This window comes from Chiloscyllium plagiosum, chromosome 12 (genome assembly GCF_004010195.1).
Source record: "Chiloscyllium plagiosum isolate BGI_BamShark_2017 chromosome 12, ASM401019v2, whole genome shotgun sequence".
NCBI classification, from domain to species: domain Eukaryota; kingdom Metazoa; phylum Chordata; class Chondrichthyes; order Orectolobiformes; family Hemiscylliidae; genus Chiloscyllium; species Chiloscyllium plagiosum.
The window spans coordinates 57,214,650-57,232,477 of NC_057721.1; the positions used below are offsets into that span (position 1 = coordinate 57,214,650).

General features: G+C 43.7%; 1 protein-coding gene across 1 annotated transcript in view; it reads left to right on the forward strand.

Moving 5' to 3' along the window:
• Positions 1–17,828, forward strand: part of filip1l (filamin A interacting protein 1-like) — a 252,304-nt gene that overhangs the window by 107,329 nt on the left and 127,147 nt on the right. Inside the window, exon 4 of the mRNA XM_043701146.1 lies at positions 4,563–4,741. Coding sequence (XP_043557081.1) covers positions 4,563–4,741 — 179 coding nt within the window. The remainder of the gene's footprint in view (positions 1–4,562; positions 4,742–17,828) is intronic.

The window sequence follows — 17,828 nt, forward strand, 5'->3', positions numbered from 1 at the left end:
CTAGGAACTCTCCAACCACAAGGGATGAACTCGGGTTTCACCAGTTTCCTCATTTCCCCTCCCCCCACCTTGTCTCAGTCAAATCCATCGAATTCAGCACCGCCTTCCTAACCTGCAATCTTCTTCCCGACCTCTCCGCCCCCACCCCCGTCTGACCTATCACCCTCACCTTGACCTCTTTCCACCTATCACATTTCCGACGCCCCTCCCCCAAGTCCCTCCTCCTTACCTTTTATCTTAGCCTGCTGGACAAACTTTCCTCATTCCTGAAGAAGGGCTTATGCCCGAAACGTCGATTCTCCTGTTCCCTGGATGCTGCCTGACCTGCTGCGCTTTTCCAGCAACACATTTTCAGCTCTCTCTCTATCTACCCTATCTAGCCTTTGAAGAATCTTATATGTATCATTAAGGTTGACTCTGATTCTTAGAAACTCCAATGAGTGAAGGCCGAACCTACTCAACCACTCCTCATAAGACAGTCCCTCCATACCTGGGATCAGCATGATAAACTTTCTCTGGACCGCCTCTAATGCAACTATTCTTGTCCTTAGATAAATGGATGAAAAATGTCTCAGTATTCCAGATGTGGTCTGATTTGTGCCCGGTGTACTTTCAGCATGACCTCCCTAATTTTACACTCCATTCCCTTTGAAAGAAAGTCCAAAACATCATTTGCTTTCCCCATTACCTACTGAACTTGGATTCTAACTTTTTGCAATTCATGTGGGCTTGGAGTGCATGGTATTGTGTTTGATTCCAGATCCAAAGGTTGCGAAGGCTCACAGTGCTTGACTAAAGCTGAAACTCTCAGGAATTTGGGGTGGTGCATTGGCTCAGTGGTTAGCACTGCTGCCTCACAGCGCCTAGGAGCCGGGTTTGATTCCAGCCTTGGATTACTGTCTGTGTGAAGTTTGCACATTCCCCCATATCTGCATGGGTTTTCTCCGGGTATTCCAGTTTCCTTCCACAATCCAAAGATGTGTAGGTTAGGTCAATTGGTCATTCGAAAATTGCCTATAGTGTTCAGGGATGTGTAGGTTAGAGGTGTTAGTCAGGGGTAAATGTAGAGTAATAAGGCAGGGAATGAGTCTGGGTGGGTTACTCTTCAGAGAATCTGTTTCCACACTGTAGGGATTCTTTCATTTGAAACTAGAGCCCCAAATCATTCTGTGTTGCAGCTTTCCCCATTCAAACAATATTTAGCTCCTGTATTCATCCTGTCAACGTGTATAACCTGACATTTTCCTTATATTCCATCGGCCGAGTTTTTGCCCACTCAATTAAACTGCCTATATCCCTTTGTGGCCACCTTGTATTATTGTCACTGCTTCCCTTCCCACCTATTTTTGTGTCATCCACCAACTTGGCAATAGTACATTCAAGTCCAACATCCATGTCTTCTATATCCATATATATTGCAAATAATTTTGTCTCCAGCACTGATCCCTGTGGCCCTCCGATATTTAAAGGCTGCCCATTTATCCTAACTCTTTGTCTGCTATTAGTTAGCCAATCCTCTACCCATGCTAAATATACTACTCCCAACACCATGGGACTTCTTGAGTGTCTTTTGAAAATCCAAAAATATTAAATCTACTTGTTCCTCTTTACCAATTCCTTTTATCTTCTCAAAGGTAATATATTTGTCAGGCATGATTGCCTTTCCTGAAACCATGCTGACTTTGCTTGATTTAATTTTGTGGTTCTAAATGTCCTACCATTATATCCATTCAAGTAAGCCATGACAACATAAGACATAGTAGCAAGGGTAGGTCATTCAGCTCATCTAGTCTGTTCTGTTATTAAATGAGGTACTGACTGATCTGATAACCCTCAACACCACTTTCCTGTCTTTTCCTGAAAATCCTTGATTGCCTTTCTAATTAAAACTCTGTCTCAGCCTTGAATATACATAACAACTCAACCTCAACATGTCATGCAGACTTCTGTGGTAAACAATTACTCAAAGATGAAATTCTTCCTGATCTGTCTTAAATGTGGGATGCCTTCTTGTGAAATTATGCTCTCTGGTCCAGTTACTTTCTCTAATACATTTTCATGTGATAGTTAATGCATTTATTTCCTCCCTCTCCCTTCTAGTCCCTTGATTATTAATGTATTGTGGAATGCTTATATTGTCCACTACCTTGAAGACTGATACAAAAGATTTAATCAAGTCATTGCTCAGTTTCCCATTTCTAGTTCCCAGCCTCATTCTTGCTGGGGCCTATTTTCACTGTTGCCTCTCTATTCCTTCTCTCTATTCCTTTTCATTTATTTAAAGGAGATTTTATTGTCCATTTTTGCGTTATTTTTCCTTCATAGTTTATTTCCACCTTTTTTTTGTAGATCTTCTGTTAACTTTTAAAACTTTTCTAATCCTTTAACTCCCCATTAATCGGTGCCACACCATTTCTTTTTCTTTTATTTTTGGTATTGTTATTAACTTCTCTAGTTAATCATCCCTTCCTAGAATCCTCCTTCCACATGGGGATACACCTTTGCTTTGAAACATGAACTTTTCAAAAAGAAATCTGTCATTGTTCATCAACTGTTTTCTCTGCGAAACGGTTCCCTTTGTGCAGGCATTCCCAGCACTATAAGTCAAGGGCAGACTGATAAGAGTCCAGAGTCTCGGACACAGTCTGTCAGCAACTCAGGGCGGTCAGAAACAGGATCGTCTCCTCATAAGGGGTGAGGTGTTGAACTTCATGCAGCTCACCACCCAACATAAATCCTTCTACCCTGTTTTGGGGTATTTTCCTCCTGGAATAAGAGAGTGACAGGTGTTAAAGGAGATGAAAGGGGATGGCACTGTTGTTAGTCGGATGGTGCCCTGACCGACTGAGAAGGCAGCACACAGACCATTCTTGATGAAGGGCTGATGCCCAAAACGTTGATTCTCCTGCTCCTCAGATGCTGCCTGACCTGGTGTGCTTTTCCAATGCCACACTTTTCGACTCTGATCGCCAGCATGTGCAGTCCTCACCTTCTCCTAGCACACAGACCATGCAGGGTTCGCGCTGGTGGGGGTTTTCATGGTTGTCAGTATGTGAGGGAACATGCTGCAGGCATTAGTGAAAGTGAGAGATCATGAGCTCTGATGGGCAGTGGATACATTAGCAGACAGAAACTGAGTGTGGGGTAGCTGAGAGAAGATGAAGAAAATTATGTTGGTAGAATGGAGAAAGACATTTACCAGCTACAGAGCTGGGCATTGCTCCAGATGACTGAGACTGCGATAACTCAGGTGACAACCTCAGGCCAGGCTAGCATGATCTGGTGGCCTCCTTAGCTGCTGTTGGGGCAAAAGATGTCTTATATCTGCACCACCCTGTCCACCAGAGCCTCCAGTTCCCTATCCACAATGCAAGGCAGCAAATCCCTCATTTACCAGATCCAGTGCTGGTGTCAGGCTCTATGCAGGGCAACTCCAGACAGACAGTGGGCTGCACAATCTGCTTTTAAGGAAGGCATGAGCAAAACAGATTGCCGTCAATTCCAGGATATCTTGAGAGTGGTGAACGGCCCTGGGAACAAAGCATGGCTCGACAGGAGTAGAATTTGAAATGAGGGACAACATAGAGGCAGGTTAGGTTAGTTAATGAAGCAGGTTTGATAAGCTTCAGCAAGAAATTTCAGGAGGCCTCACAGCAAGAATGTCTCCAAAATCCTTGATGCAACTCACACTTAGCCAAATAAATCTCCATTGAGCCAAAAGACACTCAGATGACAAAATAAAATATTTAATTTGCCACTTGACACGAGCCACTAGAAAATCTGCCCCCTGCTTTCCATTACCAAGAACCCATTGTTAATTAACTTCAGCCTCTATATAATCCTAGTTTTCAAAGGACTAATAGCTAGGTCTTCTAATTCCAGTAAACTCCCACTTCATCATAAGAACATAAGCAATCTTGAGATTGCTCCACCATTTATGAAGATCGTGGCTGAGCTGACTGTGGCTTAAACCCCACTTTCCAGCCTGCTCCTATAAACCTTGACTCCAATGTAGCTAAAAGTTCTGCCTTGCTGAGTCTTGAAAGGGTTTAATGACCCAGCTTCCATTGTTCCCAGGGGTAGGGAATTCCAAATGATCTTCTGAGAGAAGAAATTCCTCCCAATCTATGTTAGAAATGAAAGACCCCTTACTTTAAAACTGTGCCCCCCTACAGCTAGATTCCCCCATGAAGGCAAACATTCTTTGAGTATTTGCTCAGACTAGCCATCTCAGAATCTGATGTGTTTCAGTGTTCACTATGTAGGCGAGTTAGTGCTACACAGGTTCTCGACTGAACTAGGGATGTGAGAGTTTTTTCCCTGAAGTTATTGGTCTTCCAAGTGGCAGTCATAGGTGCTACTGTGAACAAGACACACATGAAATCCTCGAACTACTGGTGACACAGCTGTCTTTATTATTTTCCATTGCATTATGCCCAAGTTATTGAAGAACTGCATAAAGAGTAAAAGAAAATGTGCCGCAGGGTTTTTATATATACTGGCGAAGTAATAATCCCCAGCTCTAAGATACATAATGGAATGCACTCTTGCTCCATACACAGCTTGACAAGTTGGTTGAAAAACAGAAAGAGACTCACAGACGGATGTTAGAGCAACTTCTACTGGTAGAAAGATCCCACAGGCAGACAGTCGAGGAACTGGAGGATGAGAAAAAGAAGCACGTGGACTACATGGAAAAGAGTGATGAATTTACCAACCTCCTTGAACAAGAACGTGAACGGTATGTTAGAAAACTTATACTTACATCTAGCCAAATGGTGTTAACAAGGTGCTGAATTTTCTGTTGCTCCAGAGTTGAATTTCAGGTCAGCACTCCAAAACTGCTCATGGGGGGTACCTTGGAAATGTCTTTATCAAGTAGCCAACTCCAGGAGCCCAATCTAATTTTGAATGAATGCATTGCTCTTGAGGCTGGAGAGTCATTAGGAGACCGTCCAACACTGAGACATCAGCAGCTCCGTTGCCAGAGGTGGGAGTTGCCAACATAGGTAGGTGAATAAGATGGAGATATTAAAAACATCACAGGAGCCCATACCTGCCAAGTCGCTATCATGAAGGTGACTCCTCAGTGAATGCCTGAATGCCAAGTGGAAAGTTCGAGTGGGCTTCAATAGACCCTTTAGATTCTTGAATTGGCTTTCTGCCACTTGTTGCCAGATAGGTGCCACCACAGTAAACAGCCTGAAAAATTGCTGGAACTTCAGCATGCCAGCCAGCTAGCCAGCAGTGAAAAATTGCAGGGCCCGTTCACTAAGTGCTGTTCTCCCTTTTGAAAATCAAGCCTTTTGTCTCTGCACGTGCTGGGAAATAATGTTAAACACAGGCCAACTGAACAAAACTTTCAAGATATTTAAAATGACCTTATAGCTATTACTGAATCATACTGGACTTATCCCAGCAGCAAGCACGTTCGGCAACAAAACCAAGAAAAAGATTTTCCAAATGAGATGTTACACATCATCAAAGTACATTTTTAAAAATCCAGTCAATTTGTGTCATGTTGCACTATATTTCTAAATAATTAATATCTGGGACAAAAATAAATAGGAATTTAGAAATTCACAACACCACATACAGATCTTTTTCTGGGTATGATACTTTCACACAGGCATATTTCTATTTCTTAGTTGGTTAACAAGTATTTAAATGGAGATAAGGTAAAGGAATTTAAAGTGAGCAAACCTGCCAATCAGATTGTTTGAACAGGAGATCAAATATATTTATACTGAAAATGGGTTTGTATTAAATATCTCAAAACATGCATATTCTGTGAGATTCTCAAACTGATGTTAAAATTCAGAGCAATGCACGTTATATAGTCCCTAAAACTAAGCACTGCCAAATGAACCTGAAATAAATATTTTAACATCATAAACTAGCTGAAGGAACAGTGATTACATACCAAAAGATAATTTTAATGCAAGGAGCCTTGCCTCAGTGAATATGCTGTCTGAATTAAATATCCAAGTGTAAAGTTAGACATCCTTGTAGTTAGCTATGAAAGGTGAAGGTTATTTAACTCCAAAGTAAAGTACCATCTGACTTTTACATGTATCTTCAAAATTAAACGCAGAAATGTTTTACATATTGGTTATATGAATGAGCTTCTCAGACTAGGAGTTAAAATTTGATATTATAATAATGTTAAATACAGGTGGCCCTTTGACTGGATTTGACAGGAAAGTTTACATAAATGATGCTTATCTATAATTAGTACCATGAGAGTTCCTGGAAAAACAGCTAATGTGCTAATGAAAAGAAGGTTAAATCATTCCTAAATAGAACAGCAACATGACCACTAGTGCATGGAGCGTTAATCATTTGGATTTGAATATCTTTAAAGGCATGAGTCATTGAATGCCAGGTCTTCAAAATAATTCAGTTTAATTGACAATCACATTTTACATCTGGAGCTTTACATTCAGAATACAGAAGTTCAAGATTATATGGTCCACAATGGATTAAAACCTCATGCCTTCTTGCAGACTTTAAAATAGCTATGAGCAGCACAGTGGCTCAATGGTTAGCACTGCAGCCTCACAATGCCAGAGACCCGTGTTCGATTCCACCTTTGGGTGACTGTCAATGTGAAGTTTACACATTCTCCCCGTGCCTGCATGGGTACCCTTCAGGTGCTCCAGCCTCTTCCCACAGTCCAAAGATGTGCAGTATAGGTGGATCGGCCATTTTAAATTGCCCAGTGGTGCGTAGGCTAGATGGATTAGCCATCGGAAATGCAGGGTTTCAGGGATAGGGTAGGTGGGATGCTCTTCAAAAGGTCTATGTGGACTCAGTGGGATGAAAGGTCTGCTTCCTCTCTGTGATTCTATGATTCTAGCTGGAGAAGGATTCTAGCTGGAGGACAAGCTAGTTTACTGTAAGAGTTCGAATGTTCAGTCCCATCAGAAACCTCTGCAGATCTAACGTACTTCATTAATCAATATCACCATAACAAATACATGATTGTTTCTTTCAATAAGCTTTGTCAAGCCTTGCTATGCTCAAATACATCATTGGCTTTGATACACTATGGAACATTGTGGAGTCAACAGTTCATGTCTAGAAATTTATTCTAACTGCCCAAGAAACCTATTGTCTTCAAGTGATTACCTAGCTAATGTAATAACATAACATTCTGTGTCAAGTATCAGATGTGACAATGATCTCGCCTTCTGCTCAATGTCAGAAATGATCAACCCCTGAAAAACTGGTTGAAATCAGGGCTACGACTCACAGTGAATTATAGTTGGTAAATGATGATGAAAGTTATTATTCAGATTTTAGACATTGGCCTACAAAACCAATTTGCTGAGGTGCCATGAACCTCTTTGAAAGTGTATGAGAGTCACAATTCAGCATGTGGTCAGAACAAGAAATGTTCATTGCAACTCACCAGCAAAAGCATGAATTGTTACAATATGAATGATGTCATTATCAATGGCAGGTCATCAATATATCATGACAGCACAGTGCAAGACTCTTAGCCCATTGAATCTATGCAGTTTGCTGGTGAACAACCTGATCATCCCAATCTCATCTTTCCCAACCTAACATTCCTGAGAACCATTCAAGAAAATTTCCTCTGTGTTCACTCACAGACCTTCAAATCCTTCTTCAGGTGTGGTAGCCAGAACTCGATATTAGTTATTGTCTTGCCAGAACAATGAGATATTGAATCTCCAATTAGTGAAATTAGTATAATTTCACGAATTGTATATTCAATATCTCATTGTTGTGCTCTCAGTAGTAGAGGTCAACATTTGGATAGCAGCTCCAATGCTTCAGGTGACTGTAGGTAAATTTGAACAAACGGGTTTGATGAACCAGAATCTGCATCTTGAATTGCTTTGAGCAAAGATTCACATCTGAATGTAGGTTTGCTTGCTGAGCTGGAAGGTTCATTTTCAGATGTTTCATCACCATACTGGGTGACATCATCAGTGAGCCTCCGGATGAAGCACTGGTGGTGTAGCCAAGACAGATTACAGATTACATTACAATGTGGAAACAGGCCCTTTGGCCCAACAAGTCCACACCGACCCAACGAAGCGCAACTCACCCATACCCCTACATTTACCCCTTACCTAACACTACGGGCAATTCTATTTATATGTTTGGGTTGGTGATGTAATTTCCTGTGGTGGCATCATTTCCTATGGTGATGTCATTTTCTGTTCTTTTTCTCAGGGGGTGGTAAATGGGATCCAAGTCAATGTGTTTGTTGATAGAATTCAAGGTGAAATATGCCATGCTTCTAGGAATTCTCGTGTGTGTCTCTGTTTGACTTGTCCGAGGATGGATGTGTTGTCCCAGTCGAAGTGGCGTCCTTTCTCATCCGTACATAAAGATACTAGTGAGAGACGGTCATGTCTTTTTCTTCCTGAAGAAGGGCTTGTGCCCGAAAAGTCGATTCACCTGCTCCTTGGATGCTGCCTGACCTGCTGCGCTTTTCCAGCAACACATTTTCAGCTCTGATCTCCAGCATCTGCAGTCCTCACTTTCCCCTCATGTCTTTTTGTGGCTAGTTGATGTTCATGTATCCTGGTGACTAGTTTTCTACCTGTTGTCCAATGTAGTGTTTGTTACAGTTCTTGCAAACCCACCAACACACTAAAACAGCAGTTAATAAACTTGAAAGACCCTATACAGACAACAAGCAAAACTAATTTCATTTACAAAATACCATGCAAGAACTGTAACAAACAGTAACATTGGACAAACAGGCAGAAAACTAGCCACAAGGATACATGAACATCAACTAGCCACAAAAAGACATGACCCACCCTCACTAGTATCTTTACATATGGATGAGGAAGGACACCACTTCGACTGGGACAACACATCCATCCGAGGGCAAACCAAACAGAGACAAGCAAGAGAATTGCTAGAAGAATGGCATTCCAACCAAACTCTATCAACAGACACATTGACTTCGATCCCATTTACCACCCCCTGAGAAAAAGAACAGGAAATGATGTCACCAACACAAGGAAATCCATACATCTAAATAGAAAGCAGGAAACATCAGCAGTGCTTCATCCAGAGGCTCATTGAAGATGTTAATTAGTACGGTGACGAAACGTCTGAAAATGAACCTCCCAGCTCAGTGAGCAAACCTACATCCAGAACCTCAATCTGAGCTACAAATCTTCTCAAAGCTCGCCAAAGATTGACATCTTTCAAATTGAAAAATTTGGCTTAATTATCAATATGTAATTTTCCTCTCTTATTAGTGAACTGCACATCATTTTAAAAAGGATTAATAGCACAGAAACAGTGCATTCAGCCCAATGGATAATTCCACATGAGCTTTCTCCCACACTTCTTCATCAAATTCCTTCTAATCCTTTATTCTTCATGTGTTTGCCTAGATTGTCTTCAAATGAAACTATCTTACGCATTTCTGCTAACAGGTTACACATTTATTGATTCTCCGGTAAGGAGGCTTCTCCTGAATCCCTTACAATTCATGACTATCTTATATTTATCGCCCCATGTCGGTCTACTCCCAAAAGTAGAAGCAGCTTCTCTGCATCGAGGTAATCAAACCCTTTCATAATCTGAAAGGTTTCTATCAGGTCATCCCTCTGGAATCCCAGGGGTTCAATCATTCCTGAGAGATATAACCTTATGTTTCAGGTATCATGTTATTAAATCTGTTGTTGTACCTTCTCCAGTGTCTCCTTATCATGGATAGCAAGCCTATTTATGTTACTCCAAACATGTTTCTATACACACTTAATGCAACATGGTTGCTTTCCTATTCTTTCCCTCTAGAAATGAACCCCTAGTTTTGTTTGCTTTATATTGCCTTTTCAATGACAGTGAAATCTTTCATGATTTGTGTATTTGTACCACACCCTCCACCCAAGATTCTTGTTCTTTTACCACAATTTGTTACTTACTTTGCAGGAAAGTACTCTCCTGACCAAAATGCAGCAACTATTGGTTATTTAGAATGATGTTCATTTGCTAATTACTTATTCTGCAAGTCCTTCTACACTCTTAAATTTGATGCTGTTTGCAAGTTTTGTAATTAGACTTCTAATTCCCAAATCCAAATCATTTATCTATCTGATGGACAACAATGCATTGATCTTTGTGGAAAACCATTTCCCATCTTTGCTAGGCTGAGTACCTTTACTGAGTGATTTGGCAATGGAGCTTCTTTCGGTGAAAATTCGGTGAAACAATTCCATGATGCGGCTCCTTCTAAAAGTACATGGACCATTCATTACAAACTTATGAAGAAGACCAAGAGAGAACAAACAAAATAATAGGCAGAACAGGAAAAGTAAAGTGATTTCAATTAGAGGCACCATCTGGATTGACTCCAAGGTGTCCAAGGATAGTTATTTACTAATTTTCAATAAATAAAACAGCAGCATTTCACAGATATTAGGCAATAACATTCCCTACACAAACATGAATTAGTAGCAAGAATATGTTACTTGACCTCTCAAGGATGCTCCTCCATTCAATAAGATCATGGTTGATCTAATTACTCCACATTCCAGCCAACCCTGATAATCATTTCCCCCTTTGCTTATTAAACATCTTTCTACCCTGCCTTAAGACTCTTCTTCATAAGGCAATGGAAACACAGAGTGCCAAAGAAACAGAGTCCCATGACCCACTGTGAGAAAATATTTCTACTATCTTGAATGGGTAATCCTTTATTTTTAAACATCAACACCTAGTTCTATATTTTCCCACAAGAGGCAACACTCTTTTTCTATACCCATTCTATGAAGACCCCTCACGATTTTATACATATCATACAGTCACCTCTTATTCTTCTAAACTGTTCAACCCTTCCTCATAAGATAATCTGCCCATTCCAGTTACTAGTGTAGCAAACCTTCACTGAACTACTTAAAATACATTCATAACCTTCCTTGAATAATGAAACCAATACTATGTACAATACTAAAGATGTAGTCTCACCAACAACCCTGTATAACTAAAGCATAAACTCCCTATTTTCCAGCACTATCTAATTATCAGGCACAATGACAGGTCTAAGTTGTTCAATATCAAAGCCATATTTTTTCCATTAAGTTGTATGAGGATTGCAATCAGTGACAGACTAAATGTACAGCATTTCTATAAATTAACTCATTCTCTTTATGAGTTGAATGTATGAAATACAATACTTTCTCTGGCGTAAGAACACACATTTTCATTCTCCTAACATTTATTGGACATTATGCAGAAACACTATTGTAGACATGTAAGAGTTAAATAAATGTGCCTAACTCTTCACAACTCTGAATACCTTTCAGAATAAATTTCACGATATCAGGATGACAGCCGTTTTTATCCTAATATTTCATACACAATTGTAAAGAAATACTTCATCTAAAAGTATTCTAAAAATGATTAAGGTGCATACATTTCTTGTAAAGTTTGCTTTCTCTGTTGAGTAGAGAATGATTCAATAGAAAGATCTATTATTCACCCCAAAAAATTAAAACTTGAACCATGAAGTCTTCCAGTTGATTTTAAAGTCACCACGAATTCAGAAATGCTCTATTTAATCTTGCTGTCATATTTGTGGTCACATGCAGAAATGAATAGCACGAATGAGATGCCTTGCTGAATTGGCACGCTATCTAACTGTAAAAACAAAGCCTACAGCAGAGTATTATTTATACATCTATAATGTCCTTTGAAAACCACAGTGTTTGTCATTTCTGGCACAACCTGGTTAAAGTATAACATTAGAAACACATTGTATACTTCCCAAAGTAGTCTGACCCAATTTATGTCAGAATTTTATTTCAATTTTTTTTAAAAAGGAGCCTGTGACCAGTTTATGAGAAAACTGACTATAATGAGACTGTTAGAAAGTCTCTTGGCATAATTCATTCCCTATCAGCACACTGCAGGCTAGAACTCACTTCTCCTTCCCACATGAATACAAAGAGAAATGCAAGAAATGTGTAGGATGGTAAAAGACCATTTGTATCACTTATGTTCAATTTTAGTAACAAGATAATTTGCATATCACAGCATTCAACTGTACATTGAATAAACTCAATGGGTGGAATTTTCCTTAATCTTCAGCAAAACAGCAAAAAGTTAACAATAGAATATTGACACAAAAATGGCTATGAGCTGCATTGCTTGGCACTCACTCACTTTGCGCTTACTTCAGGGCTACCAGATTCTATGGCATGCAAATCCTTATAGCACTAAGTGAGAGGTGGGCAGTGTGTGATGGTTTAGGCATTGAACAATGAAGTGGATGGACGTGTCCTGGTAAGCCACGTCAATGCCACAGCTACAGCATGTGCCAGTAGCTTATGCAGCAAACACATGGCATGTATTTCTGTGAAAGTCAAAGGGAACTAGTCCTTCGTGGGGCCAAGGGGAATGACATTCATTCAGGGAGATACCATCACAGTCAATCAAGGGGCTCATTTGATCCAGTCCAGGGATTAATCCCACTCAGTCAGATACCAGAGTCTGGGACCTGTAGCTTTGCTAGGGATTGGGCCATGGTCATTCATTCAATCATTACAGGCCAGGTCAGTCAGAGTGCTGAGGAGAAATCAGTCAAAGAGACAGGCCAATTTTTCTTGCAAAACAACAAAGGAAGGGTTAGTATGATGGAAATAGATGGAAGAGAAGCTAGTCGTTTGACATGAGCAGAAGAGGCGGTGAGGTGTCCCCAGTGAGTGAACAGGAGGTGAGAGGTGTTTCAGGTTTCAATAATATAGAAACCAAGACTAATGGTAAACCACAAACACGGCTTCAGTTTGGATGTCGGGATCTTCAACAATCACTTCCACACCTGGTAGAAGACTGTACTAATTTTAGAAGTTTTCAGCTGTTGGGACAGTGAAGTGGGTGAGAGTTGTTGAGTGAACAAATTCCATGTGGGTTCAGTGTAATAGCAGTGTAATGTGGTGGCAGCGGTGTGAACAGGAAGGTGAACAGGAGTGTGAATGTGGCAGCGGTGTGAACAGGAGTGTGACAATGTGGCAGCGGTGTGAACAGGAGTGGCGCATGGTGGCAGCGGTGTGTACAGCAGTGTGACATGTGGCAGTGGTGTATACAGCAGTGTGACATGATGGCAGTGGTGTGAACAGGAGTGTGAACACTGGTGTGACATGGAGACAGCGGTGTGAACAGCAGTGTGACATGATGGCAGTGGTGTGAACAGGAGTGTGACACTGGTGTGACATGGAGGCAGCGGTGTGAACAGCAGTGTGACATGGTGGTAGTCGTGTGAACAGGAGTGTGACATGGTGGCAGTGGTGTGAACAGCAGTGTGACATACAGCAGTGTGACATGATGGCAGTGGTGTGAACAGGAGTGTGAACACTGGTGTGACATGGAGACAGCGGTGTGAACAGCAGTGTGACATGTCGGCAGTGGTGTGAACAGCAGTGCAAATAGCATTGTGACATGGTGGCAGCGGTGTCAACAGTAGTGTGACATGGTGGCAGTGGTGTGAACAGCAGTGTGACATGGTGGCAGTGGTGTGAACAGCAGTGTGACATGGTGGCAGCAGTGTGAACAACAGTGTGAACAGTAGTGTGACATGGTGGAAGCGGTGTGAACAGCAGTGTAAATAGCAGTGTGAACAACAGTGTGAACAGTAGTGTGACATGGTGGCAGCGGTGTCAACAGTAGTGTGACATGGTGGCAGCGGTGTGAACAGCAGTGTAAATAGCAGTGTGAACAGCAGTGTGAACAGCAGTGTGAACAGCAGTGTGATGGTGGCAGCGGTGTGAACAGCAGTGTGATATGGTGACAGCGGTGTGAACAGGAGTGTGAATAGCAGTGTGAACAACAGTGTGAACAGTAGTGTGACATGGTGTCAGTGGTGTGAACAGCAGTGTGACATGGTGGCAGTGGTGTGAACAGCAGTGTGACATGGTGGCGGTGGTGTGCACAGGAATGTGAACAGCAGTGTGACATTGTGGCAGTGGTATGAACAGGGGTGTGAACATCAGTGTGACATGGTGGCAGTGGTAAGAGGAGTGTGAACAGGAGTGTGAATAGCTGTGTGACATGGAGGCAGTGGTATGAACAGGAGTGTGAATAGCATTGTGACATGTTGGCTGCGGTGTCAACAGTAGTGTGACATGGTGGCAGCAGTGTCAACAGCAGTGTGACATGGTGGCAGTGGTGTGAACAGCAGTGTGACATGGTGGCGGTGGTGTGTACAGGAGTGTGAACAGCAGTGTGACATGGTTGGAGTGGTATGAACAGGAGTGTGAACAGCAGTGTGACATTGTTGGAGTGGTATGAACAGGAGTGTGAACAGCAGTGTGACATTGTTGGAGTGGGGCAGCAGTGTGAACAGCAGTGTGACATGGTGGAAGTGGTGTGAACAGCAGTGTGACATGGTGGCGGTGGTGTGTATAGGAGTGTGAACATCAGTGTGACATGGCGGAAGTGGTGTGACCAGCAGTGTGACATGGTGGCAGTGGTGTGAACAGCAGTGTGACATGGTGGCAGTGGTGTGAACAGCAATGTGACATGGTGGCAGTGGTATGAACAAGAGTGTGAACAGCAGTATGACATGGTGGCAGTGGTGTTAACAGTACTGTGAATTGGTGGCAGTGGTGTGAACAGCAGTGTGAACAGCAGTGTGACATGGTGACAGTGGTGTGACATGGTAGCAGTGGTGTGAACAGGAGTGTGAACAGAGGTGTGACATGGTGGAAGCGGTGTGACCAGCAGTGTGACATGGTGGCAGAGGTGTGAACAGCAGTGTGACATGGTGGCTGTGGTGTGAACAGTAGTGTGACATGGTGGCAGCGGTGTGAACAGGCGTGTATACAGCAGTGTGACATGGCGACTGTTGTGTGAACAGCAGTGTGACATGGTGGCAGCGGTGTGAACAGCAGTGTGACATGGTAGCAGCGATGTGAACAGGTGTGTGACATGGTGGCAGTGCTGTGAACAGCAGTGTGAACAGCAGTGTGACATGGTAGCAGCGATGTGAACAGGTGTGTGACATGGTGGCAGTGCTGTGAACAGCAGTGTGAACAGCAGTGTGACATGGTAGCAGCGATGTGAACAGGTGTGTGACATGGTGGCAGTGCTGTGAACAGCAGTGTGAACAGCAGTGTGACATGGTAGCAGCGATGTGAACAGGTGTGTGACATGGTGGCAGTGCTGTGAACAGCAGTGTGAACAGCAGTGTGACATGGTAGCAGCGATGTGAACAGGTGTGTGACATGGTGGCAGTGCTGTGAACAGCAGTGTGAACAGCAGTGTGACATGGTAGCAGCGATGTGAACAGGTGTGTGACATGGTGGCAGTGCTGTGAACAGCAGTGTGAACAGCAGTGTGACATGGTAGCAGCGATGTGAACAGGTGTGTGACATGGTGGCAGCGGTGTGTACAGGAGTGTTAAGAGCAGTGTGACATGGTGGCAGTGGTATGAAGAGGAGTGTGAACAGGAGTGTGAACAGCAGTGCGACATGGTGGCAGTGTTGTAAACAGGAGTGTGAACAGCAGTGCGACATGGTGGCAGTGTTGTAAACAGGAGTGTGATCAGCAGTGTGACATGGAGGCAGTGGTGTGTACAATGTGTGAACACTACTGTAACATGGTGGCAGCGGTGTGAACAGCAGTGTGAACAATAGTTTGACATGGTGGCTGTGGTGTGAACAGCTGTGTGCCATGGTGGCAATGGTGTGAACAGCAGTGTGACATGGTGGCAGCGGTGTGAACAGGAGTGTGACCAGTAGTGTGACGTGGTGACAGTGGTGTGAACAGGAGTGTGAACAGCAGTATGACATGGTGACAGCGGTGTGTACATGAGAGTGAACAGCAGTGTGACATGGTGACAGCGGTGTGTACAGCAGTGTGACATGGTGGCAGCGGTGTGTACAGAAGTGTGAACACTACTGTAACATGGTGGCAGCGGTGTGATCATCAGTGTGACATGGCAGCAGCGGCGTAAACAGCAGTGTGACATGGTGGCAGTGGTGTGAGCAACAATGTGACTTGGTGGCAGTGGTGTGAACAGCAATGTGACATGGTGGCAGTGGTGTGAACAGCAGTGTGACTTGGGGGCAGTGGTGTGAACAGTAGTGTGACAAGGTGGCAGCAGTGTGAACAGCAATGTGACTTGGGGGCAGTGGTGTGAACAGCAATGTGACATGGTGGCAGTGGTGTGAACAGCAGTGTGACTTGGGGGCAGTGGTGTGAACAGCAATGTGACATGGTGGCAGTGGTGTGAACAGCAGTGTGACTTGGGGGCAGTGGTGTGAACAGCAATGTGACATGGTGGCAGTGGTGTGAACAGCAGTGTGACTTGGGGGCAGTGGTGTGAACAGCAATGTGACATGGTGGCAGTGGTGTGAACAGCAGTGTGACTTGGGGGCAGTGGTGTGAACAGCAATGTGACATGGTGGCAGTGGTGTGAACAGGAGTGTGACATGGTAATAGCAGCGTGAACAGGAGAGTGAACAGCAGTGTGACATGAAGGCAGCGGTGTGCAGAGGAGTGTGAACAGCAGTGTGACTTGTGGGCAGCGGTGTGAACAGCAGTGTAACATGGTGGCAGCGATGTGAACAGGAGTGTGAACTGCAGTGGGACATGGTGGCAGTGGTATGAATAGAAGTGTGAACAGCAGTGACATAGTGGCAGCAATGTGAACAGGAGTGTGAGCAGCAGTGTGACATGGTGGCAGTGGTGTGAGCAACAATGTGACTTGGTGGCAGTGGTGTGAACAGCAATGTGACATGGTGGCAGTGGTGTGAACAGCAGTGTGACATGGTAACAGCAGCGTGAACAGGAGAGTGAACAGCAGTGTGACATGAAGGCAGCGGTGTGCAGAGGAGTGTGAACAGCAGTGTGACTTGTGGGCAGCGGTGTGAACAGCAGTGTAACATGGTGGCAGCGATGTGAACAGGAGTGTGAACTGCAGTGGGACATGGTGGCAGTGGTATGAATAGAAGTGTGAACAGCAGTGACATAGTGGCAGCAATGTGAACAGGAGTGTGAGCAGCAGTGTGACATGGTGGCAGTGGTGTGAACAGGAGTGTGAGCAACAATGTGACTTGGTGGCAGTGGTGTGAACAGCAATGTGACATGGTAGCAGTGGTGTGAACAGCAGTGTGACTTGGGGGCAGTGGTGTGAACAGTAGTGTGACAAGGTGGCAGCAGTGTGAACAGCAATGTGACTTGGGGGCAGTGGTGTGAACAGCAATGTGACATGGTGGCAGTGGTGTGAACAGCAGTGTGACATGGTAACAGCAGCGTGAACAGGAGAGTGAACAGCAGTGTGACATGAAGGCAGCGGTGTGCAGAGGAGTGTGAACAGCAGTGTGACTTGTGGGCAGCGGTGTGAACAGCAGTGTAACATGGTGGCAGCGATGTGAACAGGAGTGTGAACTGCAGTGGGACATGGTGGCAGTGGTATGAATAGAAGTGTGAACAGCAGTGACATAGTGGCAGCAATGTGAACAGGAGTGTGAGCAGCAGTGTGAATGGTGGCAGTAGTGTGTACAGGTGTGTGAACAGCAGTGTGACATGGTGGCAGTGGTGTGAACAGCAGTGTGACATGGTGACACCGGTGTGTACAGGAGAGCAGACAGCAGTGTGACATGGTGGCAGTGGTGTGTACAGAAGTGTGAACAGTACTGTGACATGGTGGCAGCGGTGCGATCATCAGTGTGATATGGCTGCAACGCCATGAACTGCAGTGTGACATGGTGGCAGTGGTGTGAGCAGCAGTGTGACATGGTGGCTGTGGTGTGAACAGCAGTGTGCCATGGTGGCAATGGTGTGAACAGCAGTGTGAACAGCAGTGTGACATGGTGGCAGTGGTGTGA